This window comes from Mchenga conophoros, linkage group LG14 (assembly GCF_057382185.1).
Source record: "Mchenga conophoros isolate Kocher_MC1m ecotype Shallow Benthic linkage group LG14, M_conophoros_male_GT1.1, whole genome shotgun sequence".
Lineage (NCBI taxonomy): Eukaryota > Metazoa > Chordata > Actinopteri > Cichliformes > Cichlidae > Mchenga > Mchenga conophoros.
The window spans coordinates 1,455,810-1,477,225 of NC_140539.1; the positions used below are offsets into that span (position 1 = coordinate 1,455,810).

Here is a 21,416-nt window from a genome sequence, read left to right on the forward strand (position 1 = left end):
TCTCCACCTCTTTTCACTCAATAAGTGTTTATACACCACTCTGCATTTAATCATTAGTTATCATTAACCTCTGGCTCTCTTCCTCCCCTCCGCCCATCGAGTAGCAGCAGGTGTGCTCCTCCCTGAGCCTGGGTCTGCTGGAGGTTTCTTCCTTCCCGCTTCTTCATCTGACTGTTGGGATTTTCTCTGTATTATTGCAGCGGCTTATAATGTAAAGAACATTGAAGTGACTGCTGTTGTGATTTGGCGCAAAATAAAACTGAGTTGAACCGAATTGTCAAATCTGTAGTTAGACTAAGCCTCTGTCTCAGTTCAGGCTTTATCGGTTCTTCACTATGAGACTGTTAAGCACAGCCGCAGCTAAGAGAACAAATGCTAAAACTGTCACATAAAAAAGATGAAATGAATGGAAGAAACATTGTAATCAGTCAGATTGTCTTGATTTACAAGCACCGTGTTTTTGCTGGTGTGTTTTCTTTGGGAGCTTTTAAGTGGCTTCAACTTTAAAAACATGAAGTGGTTTCGTTGTCTGTAGAAGCTGTCGCTATATTTTCCTAATACTGTCTTATCTGTACTTGTCTGTATCTGTGACTGCTTGATAACACAAAAATGTCCGTATATGTTCGACTTGTCTTGACGGGGTCCAGGTTAAGTGGACAGAGCCTGACAACGGCAGGGCCAACAACCCTGGCGTGTTACTCCACACACTCCGAAATAAATCCTCAAAGTTCAGTGACAATCTTTCTGACTTTGATTTTTTTATTTACATTTTAAACTTTTACAAAACAACTATTTTTAAGAACAACAGGACTGCAAAGCCAGAACACTAGCAAAGATTGAGAACAACCATAAACTCTTAAATACAGAGTGGTCTCGTCAGTTTTTAACAGCCAACTGTGGAATATGATCCAGTTAAAACACTCAACACCACCACAAACGTCAGTTCCCCAGATACAGTGTGTGCAGGTTGCATTACTATCTGGGATGTTTTTGTACAGGTTCTCCAAACTACAGTTTAAATACAATATCAAAGACACAAAGTACAACAATCTGTCTCAAAGCAGGTTGTAATCAGGCTGCCTACAGTATAAAGAATATGCAACATAGTATGAGTGTATATACTGGATATTTATATATATACACACACATTGCAGACAGTCACAAAGTGAAGACTACCAAGGCCCCGCCCACTCCCAGGCTAAGCTGTTCTATTCACATTTAACAAGAATATCCAAAGATGCCATGAAACAGCAACCAGAATAGAAAAATCACCAAAAATATATATATATGCCATTATGAAGAGCTACCAGTTCGGGGGGTACTTTTTGTTTTTTATTATTTTCATACTTTTAAATAAATGGTATGGACTGGAAAACATATACAACATCAAGTGTACTCGTATAATCAAGATATCTTTTGAAACATTGCACATAAAAAAGGGATAACGTACAGAAAAGAAGAAGAGGGCATGCTGAACAACAGATCGGATGAAGAGTCGGCTACAAAATAAGGCCTTGACAGAACATACCACCAACTCAGCACATGCTCTCTTTCACGTCACGGAACGACACGAACATGCAGCCTTCCCAAACAAACACAGAGGAGCTGGACACAGCCAGTCGTTTCATGTCAAAGCTTACAGATGTTCACAGATCAAACGGGCTCGCTTTCATTCAGTCACATTAGATTGAAACAAAATGATACATTCTTATTTTCTTTTTCTTATATTTATATTTTATATATATATATATATATATGTATATTTTTAAAAACGAAAACCTTTAAAACAACACCGGTCCATTTATTGCACACCATTGGTTCACAAAAATATTTTGGGCACTTTGCGTTTCGACAAACAGCAGCATTTCATTATAAAAAAGGTGATCTGAATACACACACCAACACAACAGATGAAAAGCGTGACACACACGTGGAGAATAGAAAACTCTGTCTTTTTTTTTCAATTCTGAAATTGTGCAACTAGAGTTAATAGGTCCACTTACTAAGGCTAGCCTCTTCAACGCACAACATCATACAGTGTTGTAAAGGGCAGAACAGCAGGACCCCTCAGCTAAATAACATGGACCGCTTGAATGATTATCTCTTTCTTTTAATATGTGCAAGTACTGATTGCCACGGCAAATCCCCAATAAGAGAGAGAACATTTGGTCCTAGAGGAAAAAGCTCGGTTTGCACCCAGAGAAAAAGGGCAAATGGCACGACATTTAAAAAAGGGCTGAACGGATGGCACGGGGCGACACCGCTGCTTCTTAAGACGGCTCTGATTGGATTCTCAGCAGTATTCATCCTCACGTTTACAATCGAGCTCGTGCACCCTGCTGGAGTGAGCTGTTTGTACGACTTTTGGGGGCGCGTGTGAACGTAAGCACAGAACCCAGCTGCCGTCAGTAGCATTCGACTCAAAGTTCAGGCGCAACAGAATCACAAGCCCGTTGGCACAATGCGGGTAACAGAAAGTCTGACCCGAAAATCCACATTTAAAATAATCAGTAACACGAAGAACGGCCTGCGTGGGTAACATTTCCAAAGGTTCAACTCACGGTTAGCAGACGGGTTACTTCAAAACAACATTATCACATTAACACTCGACAGCCTCGTGATCACACTGGGTCACTCCTGCTTCCTGGGCTACAGTAACTGTACACTCACTGAGCAGTTTAACAGTTAATGTAAAAATACTCCTCGTTACTGTGACGTCACATATTAGTTTTAGAGTTCAGAGTCTCGACGTTAGCCAGCACAACGTTACTGATGAAAGGGTGGAGAGCTAATCATCAACAGGAGCAAAGTTTGATGTTTCTGATAAAACTCTGAAACACGAGCTTCTTTGTGGCTCTGGCACACAGCCTGTCATGTTGGTCACATACAAATGAATTGAATGCACCAAGGTCAACACCCATATATGTGAGTTGCTGCGTATTAACAAGCTTCCACAGTCGGCCCCCAGTGGCCGTTAGAGGAACTGCAGTTTTTAGCATTGCCACCTGCAGGTCACCGCTCGGTGTAATTCACTGCCACGTGTATCCATAAGCTGTTGTTACAAAGCTTATACAGTGGTCGTTGTTACAGGGGATGTAGCGGATGTGTGCCACTGTTTACGTGTTCCCAGTAAACTGCTCAGTGAGTGTTAATGGTAGTCAGGGAATCGTCCCCTTTGTAACAACTAGAAAGAAAAAAAACTAAATCCTGGTTGAGCTCAGAGTCCCACAGAGCTGCAAAGAAAATCACGCTGTCAGTGTAACATCGCTCCAATAGTCAGGATGCAGTGTCCAACGCACCTGCTGAGCCACGTGAACATCTATCCAATGAACTGCCTTTGGAAAGAAGGCTGGGATGCTACATTGCCATATCACATTTGGGAATATATAATACTGCAGTCGTTGACGACAAAGTAACAATGTGATTTTTTCAGTCTCGATTTGTATCCATTTCGTTGGATTACAAAATAAAAGTCGCTCTAGTGCCGATCCAATCTTGAGATATTTGACGTCACGAAGTCTAAACAGGAAAATCGTATACTGCACAGATGTGTTCGGGAATACTTTGTCAAGTAATTTCAAAAAATGAAATGTGTTCATACTGATCAAAGAAATGCACATACACACACCTGACATATCATTTCACAACAACCAACATTCACAGCATTCAAATAGTAAAACTACAGTACAAGCTATTGCAATATAGATAATATTGACATTTAACAGTTTGCCTATAGCAACGGCACTAAAGGAATAACACAGTCTCTGCCAATACAAACTAGCATCAGCACTACAAATGAATACAAACATTTTTTCCAAAGACTTGATTTGTCACTGTTGGCAAAGCAAAGAGCTTTTCTTTCTCTACACGGTACTTTGTTAAAATGGGAACTCTCAGGCACTTTCCAAAAGTACAGCAAGGCTTCGATTTAACAGACCTCGAATTGGCTAAGACAGAAATGACTTTAGCTTGTGCTGCATTCACGTCATATGGGAAAAACAACCTTCCTCCTTTAAGTGACTCGTAAAAAAAACTTGGATTTCGAGCGAGATCTTCTGACCCACTGAAATCTCACATCAACAGTGAAGGTTTATGAAATATTATATTTGAAACAAAAACAACCCCACAACAACAACAACAGCTGACATTGAGTTGCTGGGTTTGGTGAGGTGTTCAGCATCTGCGTAGAGAAACGCCAGTCAGTCGAAGTATCAGAAAACTTCAATCGCAGCGTCCTGACAGTTTCACACGATGAGGCGGCAACATCCAGTCGTCCCAACCGATATTCCCATATGACATGACTGCAAAATAAGACATAATGGGCAAGTAGAAGACTCGAATCACTTTATGGTAATGGAAGCCACCTCCTTGGCCCGAGCATGTTGCTGCTGCTGCTGCTCTTCTTCAAACACCTCTGGGGAACTGCCACCAACGCTGTTGTCCATCTTGGTCTCCTCTGTCATGGGCGCCGTGTCATCGGCGTCCATCTTCGGGGAGGCTGGGGCTTCCAGGGGATCCAGGGGCTCAGGTGACAGGAAGCCAGAGGAACTCTCACAATTCTGGGTGGAGGAGGAGACCTGGGAGATGACGGGCATCTGCACTGAGGAGGAGGACGAGGCGGGGGTGGTGGTGGAAGCGGAGGTGCTGCCCGGGTAGACCGGATGATGCTGGGTCTCCTCCAGCTCGTACTGGACTCCCAGCGCCTCCTCCTCCTCCTGTACCTGGCTCAGGTAGTCGGGCACGAGGAAATCACTGCGTGGACCAAGAGAACACGTTAAGTTCCCCGTCACCCGACAATAACTGCACATGTGATTTTCACAAAAACACACTGTAAAATACTTGTATATACATATACTGTAATACACAGAACATATGTCCACGTGTCTCCCCATGGAGATGAGCTCTCTGTCACTGTGACCACCAGTAGACCAAAAATGTACCGATGACACTGCGGCTACTTTCGGGATGAGGTCTGGGTATTTATAGACTTTATCCCGATGGTAACACCGAGCCAACGGAGGAGACTATCGAGGGGCAGTGGGTCTGTAGCCAACAGAGCTGAAAAACCTGAAACTAATCTCCAACAAGTTCTATTAATATTTAAGTTAAAGATTTATCCCACTGTGCTGCCGTTAGTCCTCTATGTGGAACAAGACCACTCTCCCTCTTCTGATTGGTGGCTGCTCGGAAACAGACGATTTGAAGAGAGAGCCGTGTGCCTGAGACGACCACGTTAGGGTTAGGGATTGTCTGTGCAACAGCACAAACAGCTCGGTTTAAAACCTGTCCGTGATGGTCCGAAGCCTGAGCTTTGGAGTACTGTGCAGAAGTCTTGAGCCACCCTCAGGCTGACTTTTTTCTGTGCCGCTTCTTTTGGTTATTATTGAGCTGAATCATTCCAGCGTTAAAAGGCCCAAACTCAACAGATGAATCAGTGCTAACACCCAGGGACCAGTTTAGGCACTTATAGATAGGCTGCTAGAGCCTATCAGTGAAACATGTTTGAGTCAGTGGTGTTGAGGAGTTTGCCATAATTGATGGAACCATAAATGCAGAAAAGCACCATCAGATTTTATCCACCATGTGGAAAGCCTCTGCTCGGCAGCAGCGTCGTTCTTCAGCGTGACAAAGATCCTGCCAATGCAGTAAAAGCTTAGACAAACCACACCGAGGACCAGTGGGAGCCCAGAGCTCCGTGAAGCAGTGTGGGATCATCTTCAGAGAGCAGGGAACGAAATGCAGTCAAAATAAGAGCTTTGGGATGTCCTTCCAGAAGAATGGAGAAATGTTCCTGAAGCTCAGCAAGTCACTGTAACAATCTCCTATTTTCCTAGCAGAAAAGATATATAAAGAAATCTGCTCAAGACTTTTGCACAGTACATCAAACTCCTTTGAAACTTTGTCCACCTTCAGCATCCAGATAACCAGGAAACTCATAATCGGGCCGCTAAAAGCTAAAAGCTACTCCACATGTTCCATCATCAGGGTCACACGTGTAAGGTCTGTTGCTTGTATTTCTTTCACATGGTAGCAGATTGAAAACGTCTTCAGGGGTAACTTTCAGTATTTTACAACTGAAAGAAAAACATCGTAAACTGTTGCAGCTCCTGAGCGTTTGGAAACAGACGGCGTCATCGCCCTCTCTTTAGGTAAACGTTGGCGTGATTGGCTCTCCCTCATAAACACTGGGTTTAAACAGCGACGGCGTGCCTGAGACGACCATATTTACTGACATCATACTGAGCCAAAAGTGGAAAAACTGTCAGAAACTAAATGTTTAGAGCAACCCAAAGCCTGAGGCTTCAGCTTAATTGCACAATCACTGTACAGTAAATATAACGCAGACAGTAAAACAGGGATAACAGGCCTTCTATGACAGCACGCTCTATCGTAAATAAGGAAACATGTTTAGAGTGTTTTTCTGTAGTTACAGCATAGTTTAAATTTGTTAATAAATTCATCATCTTTGTGATGCACCTTCATCTGACTCAGCCATTGGTGTAATAACAGCACTGATTCAGTGTGTGGGATTGGTGGACTCATCCTTTACATGAACGTTTGGTACAGGCAAACATACGAGATACAGAAACTGGTGCTGCCTGAGCCAAAGTGACACCGAGCTTTCATCACATGGTTTCCATGGATGTTCTTTCAAACGTGTCAGTGCCGTCGATCTTGCAGCTGCACATGTGCAGACTGTCAAACTACGGCTGCCGCAAATTATTATTTTGATAGTCGACTAATCAGATCGTGCATCCATTGGATGTTAAAATTACAGCTGACTGCACCAGCAGCATCTGCTCTATCATTAGCTTACAGCTGGAAGTGTTTAAGGTGCTCACTAAAAATAAAAACAGATGATAGTTTATTAACTTTTAATGAAGTTTGCAGATTGTTTCGGTGAAGTTGGATAAACTCCTTGCTATCTAAAATATATCAGGACACTGGAGTAAAGTCTCGACCGTCTCACACTGTTGTCAGTTTGATGTTTATTCAGCTGTGTGAAAACTTTAATCTCAGCCAAACCGATTTACTCAGGAACAAATAAAACACTGAAAAAGCCAAACAGTAACATTTTTAAGTTATCTTAAATTTGCCGTTCTCGCCGGCTCGAGTGACCCTCGACCTCTCGGCTAGCTTTCGAGCTGGTGGGTAACAGACGTCTCCGAAAACGTTGGAGCACTTTTGCAAATATGCGATGTCTCGATAAATCGAGCAGATATTTGAGGTTTACACAGCTACACTCTCGCCTGAAAATATGTTAAAAGTTTATTTTGTGACCCAGAAAGATTAATAAGAGTAATATTAAAGCTAACTAGCTGATGATGAAAACAAATAACCTCCTAGATTTGGTTAAAGAAGCAGAGATGACAAAGGCACCACACACAGTACCTGCTACAGTACGCTATAGTTTCTCAGGCGTGCTTATTACTACGAGTTATAATTTGGACAGTTACTCTGTGTGTTAAGGAAACTCAGTAAGTTCTTGTTTGTACTCTCGATACTTCACTTCATCCTCTTACTTCTGGAAATCTTTCAGTCAGAGCTGAAACAAATTTGAGGTATTTGTAATAGGGCTGAACGATATATCGCATTTGCGATAATATCGCGACATGATCAAGTGCAATTTTCTAACCGCAAAGGCTGCGATTATACTCTGGACATGTCCAAATTCATGGGCTGCATCCTCCTGAGGCCGCATTTGTAGACCGATTACGTCACAGCGACGCGCCGAAGGCTGTCCAAATTACTACCATATCCCAGAATTCATAGCGCGGCCCAGCCAAACTCCAGTTTCCAGCAATGGCGGCCGCTACTGAGTTTTAAAATTACTCATACTAATCTTTCTGGGTCACAAAATAAACTTTTAACATATTTTCAGGCGAGAAAGTAGTTGTGTAAACATCAAATATCTGCTCGGTTTATCAAGATATCCCATATTTGCAAAAGTGCTTCGACGTTTTCAGAGGCGTCTGCTACCCACCAGCTCGACAGCTAGCCGGGAGCTCGAGGGTTACTGATGCGGCCGAGAACGGCACAACTCCCGGCACATCATTTTCAGATCACCGCGGAGTTTCGCTGCTCGGGTTAAACGTAATATATAAGTCACTTAGACAACCTAAAAATGTTATTGTTGGGCTTTTTTCAGTGTTTTGTTTGTTCGTGAGTAAATCGGTTTGGCTGAGATTAAAGTTATTAGATTAGATAAAATAAAACTTTATTAATCCCCCGGGTGGGTTCCTCCTTGGTTTTCACACAGCTGACTAAACGTCAAACAGAAAACTTATTAAACAGAAGTATGAGACAGTAGAGAATTTACACCAGTGTCTGGTTATATTTTAGATAGCAAGAAGCAGACGGCCGAGTTTATTAAACTCCACCGAGACAGCGGTGACGCTAATCAGAACTAGACCATCCAATTTCACGCAACTTTAAAGGCGTGTTTGTGTGTGTGTTTATACAATTGCTATTATGTTTGCACTTTATGTGTAATGTTACTGACTGCAGAGATCAGTAAGATGTGTGTATTTTTTATTTATTAGTTTTATTTATTTAATATTATTTTTTAATTGAATGACTGTCTAGTAGTTCACAGATGTCGAAAAACTGAGTGTGGTAAAGCCACTGATTTTGTTTATGTATATTTCTGCAATCTGCACATTGTACTGACTTTCATTTTAATGTTTACACCAGGGTTCCTTGTCAGCACTTTATGCTCAGATGTTTGTAAGCTAAAAATAAACTATTGTGTATGTTCAAATATACTGTTGTGATTGAAGAAGTTAAATAAAAATGTCAGTCATCAATTCATGCATCACCTCATGTCATCATAACAGAGGTCTGTCTTCCAGGAAAGAACAGTTTAAAATTAATGTAATATAGTATTGGCCATACTATATGATGTATTGCTTGTCTTTGTTTAATAATACAGAAGACAAAGACCTTAAAAATAATCGCATATCGCATCGCAATCGCAATATTGGGGCAAAAAATCGCAATTAGATTATTTTCCATAATCGTTCAGCCCTAATTTGTAATTTCCTCTCAGTGGTGAATGTTAAAGAAACAGTTTGACATTTTGGGAAATGTCTCCACTCACTTTCTTTACTGACACTTAAATGAAAAGCTTGAGACCATTCGTGTGCAGTAAATGCAACGCTACAGCCAGGAATTGTTTGCTTAGTGTGGCATAAGCTGGGCCAGTCGAACGGTAACTAAACTACCAGCAGCGTTTTCCAAAGTGAGCTGGTGATGAACTCCAACCGGAGCCTGCAGCAGCTGGGGGACTGGTTCCTCTGCTGCTACACCCAGCTCACAAGGCTACTATTATTAGCATCCCACCTAGGGCTGCCACGATTAGTCGACTAGTCACAATTATGTCGACTATCAAAATCGTTGATTTAAGAGTGTAATAACGGACTGAAACAGAAGATGGCAGCACTGCATCTACAAGGACGCCAGCTGCCGTTAAACACCAAAGAAGAAGAAGAAGCTGTGTCTGGTATCGTAGCTGTGTCCAAATTCAGAGGACACATCCTCCTGCGGCTGCATTTGTAAGCCAATGATGCCACAGCGACGCGACAAAGGATGTCCAAATTCAAAGACTCCTCCAAATGCGGCCGACAAATGGCAGAATTCACAGCGCAGCTCAGCCAGTTCCAGTTTCCAACAATGGCGGCAGCTACTTAGTTTTAATATTACTCTTATTATGAATGTTGTTGTTTGGCTTTTTCAGTGTTTTATTTGTTCCTGAGTAAATCGGTTTGGCTGAGATTAAAGTTTTCACACAGCTGAATAAACATCAGCAGACAGCTGATCATCAGAAGTGTGAGACGGTCGAGACTTTACTCCAGTGTCCTGTTATATTTTAGATAGCAAGGAGTTTATTAAACTTCACTGAAACAATCTGCAAATTTCATTAAAATGTAATAAACTATCATCTGTTTTCATTTTTAGTGAGCACCTTAAACACTTCCAGCTGTAAGCTAATGATAGAGCAGATGCTGCTGGTGCAGTCAGCTGGACGTTTTACGTCCAATGGATCTGATTAGTTGAGTATCAGAATAATAATTTGTGGCAGCCCCATCTACAAGCATATGCATGTAATTGAATGACTGTTGTTTATTCAAAGAGAAACTTGAAATGATATTCTCTGTTTTATTTCATGGGACCAGTTACGGGGCACGACTCCCAGTTTTCCCATGTTTTGAATCATGTGGAAAAGGGTTTCCACACCTGCCACAGCACACAGTGCTCACAGCAGTGACCGAAACAAACAGAGGCCAAAGTGCTGTGGACAAGGCCTCATTATCAGTATTCACATTTACACCACAGTTATCAGAGCGGTCATGACGTTTTCATTCAACTCATCAGATAATCCTTATTCCCAAAATATAAAACAATTGTGTCAAAGCAGTTAAAGTTCCCCAGTAAATACAGACACCCTTGATCTAAGCATTCAAATCATCTGAAAAACAGTTGTACAAAGCCAAAGTCACGACAACGAGCCTTCTGTTAGAATCTAAACTCAACTTTTTTCTCATCCAGGTGAGATCTGAGTAAAGATGGGGGCGGCGCCCCCGGACTCCTCACCTGCTCTGGAAGTAGTTTGCTAGTTCGGATGCCTCATGGTTCAGACTCCTCAGGTGTACAATTAAATTGCCAGAGTTGGTGAACATGGCGCCGCACGTTTTGCACTCATAAATCCGCGGCTTGCGGATTATGTGTCGGGAGACCCTCATGTGGTGCTTATATTCACCGAAGGACGTGAATGTGGCGCTACAAATCTGGCACCGGAAACAGCGTTTACCTTCGTGCTTCAGCCGATGCATCTTTAGGGAGTAGGCCCGTGTGAACTTTTTCCCACAGCGGTCACACTGGAAAGGTTTAATGCCTGGAAAAAGAGACAAAACCACGCTTGCTGATCTGTACATTAGCATTACACAAGTGTTTGTGTCCACGCGTGTGAGATCACAAAAAGCCTTTGCTAAGGTTTTTTAGATCAGAGTCTCCTTGAAAGTCTCCTTTGTTTCCTGAGGCATTTACAAGAGCAGCAACTTGTATCGTTTAACCTTTTTATTAAAATCTTCATTAGCAACTTCACAACCGAGAAATGTATTAACCCAGTTGTTCTTCTTGTCTCCAAGTAAAAAGACAACGTCTCAAAAAATGTCTCAGAAAACAAAGGCTGCAACATTTTTGTTTACTTCAGAGGGGCGTGGTGCTGCGCAGTCATATATGAAGAATCTTGTGATGCACCTGCTTTCATATCTCACCTACCGGAGTGTATGAGCATGTGCTGTTTCAGGTTTTGAATGCGTGTGAACCGGACTCCGCAGGTCGGACACTGAAAGGGCCGGTCAGGGCCGTTGGTGCCAGGCCGTGTTGAAGGACTGATGTAGAGATGGTACGGATACTGAATACCTTCCAACCTGAAACACAAACAGAGGACTAGTCATTGATGCAGTCCAGTCCCAGTCTACAGTATAGAGCTCTAATCTGTCATCAAAATGCCCTTCTTCTATTTTAACAGTGTTGACAGCGGATCAGGGTAACAACTCGACATGCACGACGTAGCATAAGTGTGAGCATGAACAAGCACGTGCGTGCACCTACAAGTACCGTTGTTGCATCTGCTGGTTATAATATAAGGAGTTAACAGAAAGCACGACCCTAACCAAGTATATATGTGTTTATATGTGTCGTGTGATTAGTGACGACAGCGATGTGCGCCACACTGAGGAGCGTGCTAACACGCATCACACAACGACCATTCTTTAGATTACCGTGCAAACACGACGTCTTTATTATCTAACCAGGTGTGGCCCAGACGTTCAGTCGCGAGAGCCGCGTCTATATGTTCTTTCCTACTTTATGATTGGTTCACAGCGAGTTTCAACAAATCACGATACCTCTCATCATCTTCCGCATGTCCTCCAGCGTTAGAGGTGCTCTGCATTGACGGTAAGCCCTCTGACACGCCCTCATCCATCGAGCCTGGGAAGACGGAGGGAAGAAAATGACTCACGGTAGCTGTCGACTGAAAATAAAGCCTAAAGCATGACATCTTGGACACGGTTAGACTAATACACTCTTTGAAGGCTAATCCCCTGCTTCGGGATTGATGCTGCTGGATAACAAAGCACTGTGCCACTAAACAGTTTAGGAAAAAATGACGAATGTTTCCATTTCCTCTTTTTATTTATGGAAAGGCAGAAAAGCCTTTCAAGCTGAATTTGGACCAGTGGACAATAAAACTTTCCACTGAGACAATACAAATAAAAATCCAGTGGGTGGGGAGGCAGCTCTGGGAGCAGGGCGAGGCAGGTTTGACTGCACACTTTGCAAAGCAGCGCCGTCTTAAGTGGGTCAGGACACAGCCCTGTTACACCAGTGAGAAACACAATATGCACATCGAAGTTTTATCTAAGCCGAACGTTTTAACCAAATATAATCGGCGCACATATGATACAACAATGCACCGTGAAGGTAGGACGAAGACGGTCACCTATGGAGGAGGACTGTGGACTGATGAGGAGCTCCTCTTGGACCTGTTCGCTCCCCGGCACCGTCTGCTGGTCACTCAGCGAGCTCTGAGAGGCACTGACTGGCTGTGACGATGCTTCCTGGACCTCTTCGTCACTGAGACGCTCCACCTTCACCCTTACATCTTCCTCCTCCGCTGCGACAGGTGAAGACACCGTCTTTGAGCTCTCGCACGTTAGGAAGTCGCTGAGCCGACGGCCAACCACTACCTCCGAGGTCCCCGGGGTTCCCTGCTCCAAACAGCGAGGGCTCTCCGGCAGCTTCGATTTGTCCGAGTGAAACCTCCGGTCGATACCGAAAGGGAAAGTCCAGGGGAAGGCCAGGGAGGACTCCACGGGCTGGGCTGCGCTGTCTGAGAACGAGGGCGATGGGTTGGGGATCTGAGGGGAGGTGGTGACCATCTGTGTAGTGCATTTGAGCGGACTCTCGGGGGAAGCCATCGACACAAAGCTTTTGCGTTTCCTTCGCGATTCGCGGCAGATGGGAACATTTCTTTCCATCACGCTGCAATCGGAAGACACCGGCGACACGCTGCCATCCAGCGGTGTCAGGGCACAGTTTGACGAGGCGCTCTCCGGTGCCGATTCGTGAGGTTTATCCGCTCCCATGTTGTTGTTGTTATTGTTGTTACCCGGAGTCCACAGAATACTTGACTTCATGAACTCCGAACACGTACTAGCCACAGCAAACATCTGCATGTAACTGGCAGCTGCCAGGACGTCGATGATATTCTCCGTGCTGATGGAAAGAGTCGACGTGTAGGCGTACTCCAGCAGGGGAGCGAAACCGCTAACCGTCACGTGGTGAAGGTCCAACACAAACTTGTCCTCCTCCTCTGGCCGGCCCACCAGTTTGGAGCGGAAGAATTCACTGCAGCAGGCCAGAACCACTTTGTGGGCCAGGAAGAGCTTGTCTTGGACTCGGATGGTGACATCGCATAAATGACCCTCGTTGCGCAAAGCGTTGAGCTTCTCGAGCATCTCCTGGCTGTGCGAGGTCGAGCTGTGGGTGAAGGTTTTCACCCCCATGTTGGAATTCCTCTTTATCCCAAGGATGCGTGTCCTGCAGAGACAAAAAGCCATAAATAAATGCCTCCGTTTGGAAAAGAGTAGTGTTACCGCGCCAGTCCTTTCTACCGGTAAAAGAAACAGATCGCTGTGAATGAACATATACTTTGGATATTCTCCAAGATCCTTTTTAAACCTTAACCAAACAATGTAAAAATGATATACCGTATAGCTGCTGGTCAGGTGCACGACTAATTACACATGTCTGTGGATTTTAGACTTTTGACAGATAAAACAAGGAATCTGGTTAAAGGGCTGCTACTTCAGGAGCTCTGAGTCTACAGGTACCAGTTTCTCACATATTCACACACTCCAGGCAACGCATGAGGAGAAACTCTGGTTCTGTATCAGCACGAGGACACTGACAAGCAGACTGGGAGGGTCAGGGATCAAACCACCGGCCTCCTGAGCCACAGAGAAAATAGAAAAACACTCATGAAAAGATTTTCCTTTCTTGTATTCACTTTATGACACAAAGCTGTTGTTTATTATAAATCAGTTATAAGTCAATCACACCACATTCCCTCACAGCAGCTCAAATTAAATCACTGTTCAGTTCAGCTCAGGCCAAGACCGCTAAAACTGATTTTCTTTCTACAAGCTGTTGCATTTGGTCCGGGTCGGAGACCAGTTAGGCTCTTCTGTTGGCTGTTAGCTTCAGCAGGTGTAGCCGTGAGCTCGCTGCCGCCCGGGAGTGTCTTCGCCTGCTCTGTATTCACAGACATCCTTTGGTGGAGGTTCAGTTCTGTAGGTGTGCAAGGATTAGCTTTCCTTCCAACACAGATCAGAAACAGCGAGAGTCAGGGCTTATCTCGCCTTCGTGTTCACTGCCCTCCTCCCCAACTTTCTGACACGTATCTGGTTTTCACTTCACTTAAATCAGCAATCAACAGAAAAACACTGTAAACAGACACATTTTAGGAGCTGAGGAAGTGCATGACCTCAATGAAATGAATGAGGTTAGATTACAGCACCAACCAAAATATCACCATCCTCATGTAGTTGCTGTTATACTATAAACTATACTTTTGATAGTTGCAGCAGTATGTCATTACTCATGGCTATGATGACTACTGAATAGTTGTTTTATATGTAGTCATCAGGCTGTCTCTGCTGCTGTTACACTTCCAAAGGACTAGGCTGGGTTTTAATAATCGACAGTAACAGTAAATGAGAGCAGGAGCACAGACTCTGCACAGAGACGTAAACACAAAGCTCGGACCCGCCGACGCATCAGAATCAGTGAGATGTGACTTTCTCACCGACGGCACGGGCACGGTCGGGGCTGAAAGCTGACAGCTCGCTGACTCTGATGTGTCGGCGGGTCCGAGCTTTGTGTTCACGCCCTTTTTTCACTGATTCTAAAGCTGTTAGTTTGATGTCTCTCCAAACAATATTGACCGAACCAGCAGCCAAAGAAGATCCAAACTACGCTTCACATAAACATCGTCATGGATTCACTCTGACTTTTACTGTTTTGCTTCCACCAGGATAAAATCTCACTTCATGCACAGCTCTCTCTCTCTCTCTCTCTCTCGAACAGTTTCCCGTCTAAAAATCTGTTTTCTTCATTATTCGCTTGCTTGTTACGCACAAGTCTGCCGTTGTTTACAGGCTGTCAGCCGCTGTTTTTTTTCTTTTACTTACTTCCGAAAAGAAAACCTCATTTCTGCCGTTCAATACTGAACAAATTTATACTTTTTAAAATGATGCAAAATGCAAAACGCTGTGTCTGTAATAAAACTGCTGTAACTTCAGAGGTGATGTTCATATGTTGATTAATGGTTTTCTTTCGTTTTTGATCTACTGCAGAATATTTTTATAAAATCCCAGAACAGGAAAATCTCCTTCATGTGTTTCTGTGTTTATCTTCAGCTACTTTGACACAAAGGCCTCGCTGTGATGCTCACACCTTTGATAAAGTCTGGAAAGTGTCAGCTTCCTTCTTATAGATACAAAAATATGTAAATGTACAGATCTGAATTATAATATTTCTGACTGTGTGAGGCAAAATTTCCCAGATTCAAATCGAATTGAATCGATTCTAGAAATCAGTGGCGATACCCAGCCCTACAGAGGACCAGTAGAAGATGACACATTAGTGTGTCACACCACATCACTATGTCTTAAAATGACAGTGTGTGTGACGACCAAAGAAGAACGATGCAGAATGAATAATGTGACAACTTCAAAAAGTAATCGCACTTCAATTTGAACACCAAGAAGCAACAGGACATTGAAGACATTTTAAGAGCCTGTTTTGTCTTTATTTTAGTTTGAGACTTTTCTACTGACCCAAACTTTACATGATTATTCTTTAAATCATTGTCAATGTGTCAAATCCAGGCCGAGCTGTCAAAGACTCGGGTGTGGAATCACTGACTTACTCAACAATCAGAAGTACAGAAACAAAACGAGGGGTCAAATATTACCCTGCAAGACATGACGTCGAGAGCAGAGACAGAGGGGGACAGGCAAGTGCTCGATGTTCAGAGGACAGTGGATAAAGGTAGAGAGGAATACAACGAGGTGCTTTCTGAGGGGAAGGTGAAGGGGGGCTGAAAGCAGGCAGGGGTAGGAACGCAGAGGACCAAATGCCAAGTTATGTAACAACAATCAAAGCAGATGCGCGGCGATGCGAGCCAGACCCATGTGGAGGCCAGCGCACTGCAGGACGCTCGAGCAGCTGTCTGCGAGACGTGGATTCTCTGAGGCATGAGATTTTCCATCAAACAAAAGCTCGAGTGAAGGGGCTCTCACAGGGAGAGCGCACTCTCCTTCACACGGCCTCACCAAAGGAAAATACTCTTGGGCCATGTTGGCCCAGTAAAGGCAAAGTGAATTATAGATTTGGGCTGCGGTGGTGCAACAGGAGTCTGAACCAGCACACAGAGCATATTAGAAAACGAGCTTTAATTCCACCACGAGGTTAGACTCCTGTCCGAAGAAGAGATTTCTGTTAACCTGTTCAAATCAATGTTCTTTAACATGAAGCTGAGATGGCAAACAGACATTTCACAAGAAAAAAGGCTGATTCGAGGGAATCATGGAGCTCCGGAGTGCAAGGACCTCTACTTCTTCTTTATATATTTATATTTGCATTGCTGTGCATTTACCTATGAAGTCAGACGACACAAATCCTTTTCAAGAGTGAATTCAAAATACCAGACAATATTTTTTTCATTCAGACGCAGAAACATAAAACGTTTGTTACGCACTCTTATTTATTTACAGTCTGCGTGACTCTGCTTGAATCCGCTGGCTGTTCTCTTTGCAGCATTCACAGTACGTGTTTTCAACAGCGACGCTGCACAATCCTCTTTGGTGGGCAAACTAGGCAATTTGGACACCCACAACATGGTTGAAGGGTGTCTCTACATTTTAAATTCTTCATTCAACTGTTGTTGTAAATGCAAATAATTGGCAAATAATGTCAGCAATAAATTGGTCAGGTTTCACAACAGGCATGTCTTAAATCTGTGCAATGTTGCTAAAATGAGAAATATCCTGTTTCAGATTTTCAGGTTCTTCTAAAAACTCCCTGAAAGTCTTGACTTGATCCAAAATGCTGCAGCCAGGTTGGTTCAATCCAGAATTCAGGGTAAAATCCTTCTTCTCTCAAATTTATGAACAATCAGGCCCCGTCCTGTCTTAAAAGCTTCTCTGGTTTCTCAATAGAGCACTACGCTCTCAGTTGTTTCTAAAAGTAGAACGTGAGGCAGAGCCCGTGGATTCACAGGACAGGCCTGTGACTGTAAGTCATTAGCCAATGATCAAGTGGAAAACACCACAGCTGACCAACGTTTATAAAACAGGCTTAATTTTTTATTTAGTGTGATGTCACTCATAATGGGTGACGAACATAAGAAAGCCTTTTCACCCCGACACACTTCTGTAAGACTGGGAGTCTCTTAACAATCACACCTGTTGCCACCTGGTGGCCTTCAGATTGCAGGATGGTGGAAGCTATGTCCATCTTTCTTACCGTCTAGATAAAAAACAAGAGAGAAGATGTATTTGAAGAAAAGAAATAATTGCATCGACTATTCAACTTTCCACGCCCAAGTTATTCCAAAACGTGTGCAGAAAAATCAATAACAAATGTTATTCCTCCACATATGCAGCATCTGCCCGGTGTGCTAACTCATGATATTACCCGCCTCGTCAAACTTTCCTCTGACAGAGACACTGAAAGAATTTTGAAGTGAAATTCATGGGAGAATCCTGTAACGTCCAGAGGAACAAAGCCTTTTAAAGTGCACGGGCACTTGGTAAACTTCTGGCTGCTCGCTTATTCACAAGAGATTTTTTTTCTTAACACCAGGAGCTCTTCCTCACTTTGTGTCCTCCTGTGATCAGACCAAGGCCCTTTCACTCATTAGAGGACTATTTAAATCACTATGGAGTAGGGCTGCACGATTTTGCATAAAATGAGAATCACGATTTTTTGGCTTAGAATTGAGATCACGATTCTCTCACGATTCTCTTTTCCAGTATAAATATTTATTGCACTTAGTAACTCCACATCAACTTCGTAACAGTTGAGACTGAACATAAAAACAATAAATAAACATAAAAACAACAAATGTCTCACATTTTGTCGTTGCCGTAAAATGTTGTACTGCTTGAAATTCCGTCTCCACCGTTGCTCGACGCTGCGTGTACAGAGCAGGTAGTGCAACAATAGAAAAATAGTTGCGGGACGGCACTGTGTAGCGTTTGTCTAGGGTGTTGATCATTTTCCTAAATCCCTCGTTTTGCACAGTGTTGATGGAGCCATATCTTTGGTCAGGTGATAAGTGATAGCCTCCGTAAGTTCTTTGTGCCTGCGGGAGTTCGACGTGTATAGGGAAGCGCTTGACCGGGACGGATTTTCTCCTGTCACTTTCTCGTCATCCCTGACGTGCTCTCCGTTGTTTTTTCCTGCTAATTTTAGCATCACACAGCACAGCTTCTGTATCGTGGTATAAGGCTCCGCCCTCGTCATTTGTTGAGCAGGAAGCCTGAGCGCTTGTTTTCATGCAGAGTACGTCCCGGATCAAAATGCGGTACAGTCGTCGTCGTCTTTTTTTTAAAATCGTTGTCATTTGGAAATGAGATCGCACATAAGTATGAATCGAGATCGCGATTTTCTAACGATTAATCGTGCAGCCCTACTATGGAGGCACTCTAAAGTTAATTTAGAGAACATTTCAAAATGACTTGTTGAACACCCCACAATAACGTTGATCCTCATGTTAAGTTCAAACATTAGGTTTGACACTCTGAAAGAGATTTTTATTTTTAACACAAATTCTGGAGGAAAAATGCATAAATATACTTCTTTGTAACAGCTACTTAAAAGTGAGCATGATTGTTTCCCACATTAGACTCTGGATTTGTTTTGATGCTGTTTATTAGTTTATTAGCAGGTGAATAATAAGACAAATAAGCTTGCATGCAACTGATTAAATAATGACTATATGACAGACGACAGGGTCGAGGGGGCGTGGCCTTCATCCTGTACTTATACTAATTGCATTGCATGAAGCCAAAGTGAGCAAAGTGCAGGACTATAACAGCAGAAAGCTGAGAATGTGAATAAAACAAACAAACAAAGAACGACTGTGTGTGTGTGTTTCGAGTGTGTGTGCATCTCAGTTTCAAGTGGACAAGATGCTCCGTGAACATGATTGCAACAACAATCACAGTTTAGCAAACACTAGCTAACGGTGTCAAACAGACGCCGAGTTTGCCAGGAGGCGATTTGAATTTTCAAAATAAAAGCCAAACGAACCTGACAAATCATTTGAAGCAAATGGGGCACGTTAATGTGTGACAGTTACTGGTGTCGTTCAACGGGTTTAAAACACAGTTGTTACCTACAACTTGCACGACGTAAAGTGATTATTTCTATTATATGACTATAATAGCCATTTATACTAGTCATCATTTATATTCATGTGTTATTCACAACTATTGCTGGTAGACCTGTGGTGTTTTTTTAAGTTAGCTTTCTGAACTGCACTGCAGTCTGAGATTTTACCAATCTGCATAAATACTAAGACAGAAATATACAAAATAAGAGAACATTTTTAATTGACTTCATTTATTTTGAAGCCGACGTATTCCCATTTCCGTTTTGACCGCAGACTAGCCGCTGCACTTTGACGCAGCTGCTCCACGGGAGCTAACTGGCATTAGCTGCCAAGCTAGCGATAGCTGAGACAACACGGCGCTCTTAGTTGGTTTGTCTGTCGTTTTCAGTGTCGAGAAAGCAACACAACCAGACAGGAATATACACACCACGGTTAGCGTTATCAGGCACAGCGGACGAAGGTAGTTTACCTTCTCGGGTGAGGCCTGTGATAACGGATGGGCCTCGGGTCGCAAACAGCTCAGCTGACAAAGCAGTTGGAGACAGCGGTGTGCCCTGCCGCTCTTCTCCGCTCCCTTCACATTCCTCGCTCTTCCAGCAGTTGTCAGCCTGCCAGCCGCCAAAAGTCGCGCTTTAATTAAGGCTCACATGAATTCACATTACAGCAGGCTGGTGTTAAAAGTTGCCGAGGTGCAGTTTTTACCCCTTTGTGCTCCCCGCTGTCCTTTCTGCGCTGTATTTGTACCCCCACAATGCAACGCGCATCTCCCACTGTACTGTACAGTACTGTCAGAAACAGGAAGTCTCACATTAAGCTGTGTACGCACACCTCGGGGCAGCTTGGGGGTCCCCACTGTTTGTATGCATTTGTGTGAAGTTTATATTTTCTCTATAGAGATGTTCATAGAATCACAGCATGTGCAAATCTGCTGTATTTGTACATTTTCTCGTCTTTATATTATCACATCTATTATTTAAAGTAATTTGATAATCTTTTACTTACAATCTGTGATTTTAACTCTTCTAAATCCTTTTATATTACAACATCCTGTGTTTCTTGATGCCTCTATTTATTGTAACTTTTAAATAAAATGATGGTGTGCAGTTCAGGAGCTCCTGTTAACCATGTAAACCTCTGACTTTCAGTATAACTCGGGGTCATGCCACCTGCAGAAATACTCTTAATGAATCTGCAGTGGTTGGACATTAGTGATGGGCAGGAGTATTACAGTGGGTGATTTTATGGAGTCGGAGAAAAGTCTTCTGTATCTGAATAAGACTAGAGATGAAGTAAGAGGACAGCTGCACAACTGGTGAATATCTTGGGACAGGATGTTGATGTGGTGGAAGAGTACATAGACCGACAACAGGCTAAACTCCGAGGAAGCTGAGGTGCTTCGGTCTGTGCAGCACAGTACAGGAGATTTTCTATCAGTCACTTGTGGCTAGTTCAGTATACTTTGCTGGGGGGAAGCTGGTGAAGAGCACTGGATCATCTGAGCTCTGGTGAAGAGGATAATCCTGACCACCTTCTGCAATGCAATATAGCATTTTGGCTGAGGTCCATTTTCCCAGTAATGCCAGAAAAAAAGCAGAAATAATAATAATAATAAATCATTTGAACTGGTGTAAGAAGATAATTAAATGATTAACTAAACAAGATGACGACAACCATCATTATGGATGGACTGTAACATATGAACAGCCCCCAACACTCCTACACAGGAGAAAGATTGAACAGTTATTTTTTGGTCATCATTTGACTGACATTCAAAAGAGTTTCTCGTTATTTCTTTTAAATAGCTTTCATTTCAGACTTTGAATTTCTTCAGCGTGATAAAGCTCTACGGTCTGCTGAAACATTGCATACCAACTGAAAGTCAAACTGAACTGTGGATAACGTGATTATGGTCATGCTGGTATTTTTGAACTATTATGATTTTAAC

The 21,416-nt window shown here is 43.1% G+C and overlaps 1 protein-coding gene across 2 annotated transcripts; it reads right to left on the reverse strand.

The window, feature by feature from the left end:
- Positions 1-741: 741 nt before the first annotated feature.
- Positions 742-20,229, reverse strand: zbtb44 (zinc finger and BTB domain containing 44). 2 transcript variants are annotated; one of them, XM_085244707.1, is made up of 7 exons: positions 20,174-20,217; positions 19,941-20,079; positions 12,509-13,608; positions 11,913-11,997; positions 11,281-11,432; positions 10,594-10,894; positions 742-4,752 (listed from the first exon to the last, which is right to left on the reverse strand). In XM_085244707.1, exons 3-7 carry the CDS (start codon positions 13,572-13,574, stop codon positions 4,341-4,343), a joined length of 2,016 nt encoding a protein of 671 aa, XP_085100833.1. In that variant the 5' UTR covers positions 13,575-13,608; positions 19,941-20,079; positions 20,174-20,217; the 3' UTR covers positions 742-4,340. The 2 variants fall into 2 exon arrangements, with proteins under 2 accessions (XP_085100833.1, XP_085100832.1); XM_085244706.1 differs by having other exon boundaries at positions 19,941-20,229.
- Between the last annotated feature and the right edge of the window lie 1,187 nt (positions 20,230-21,416).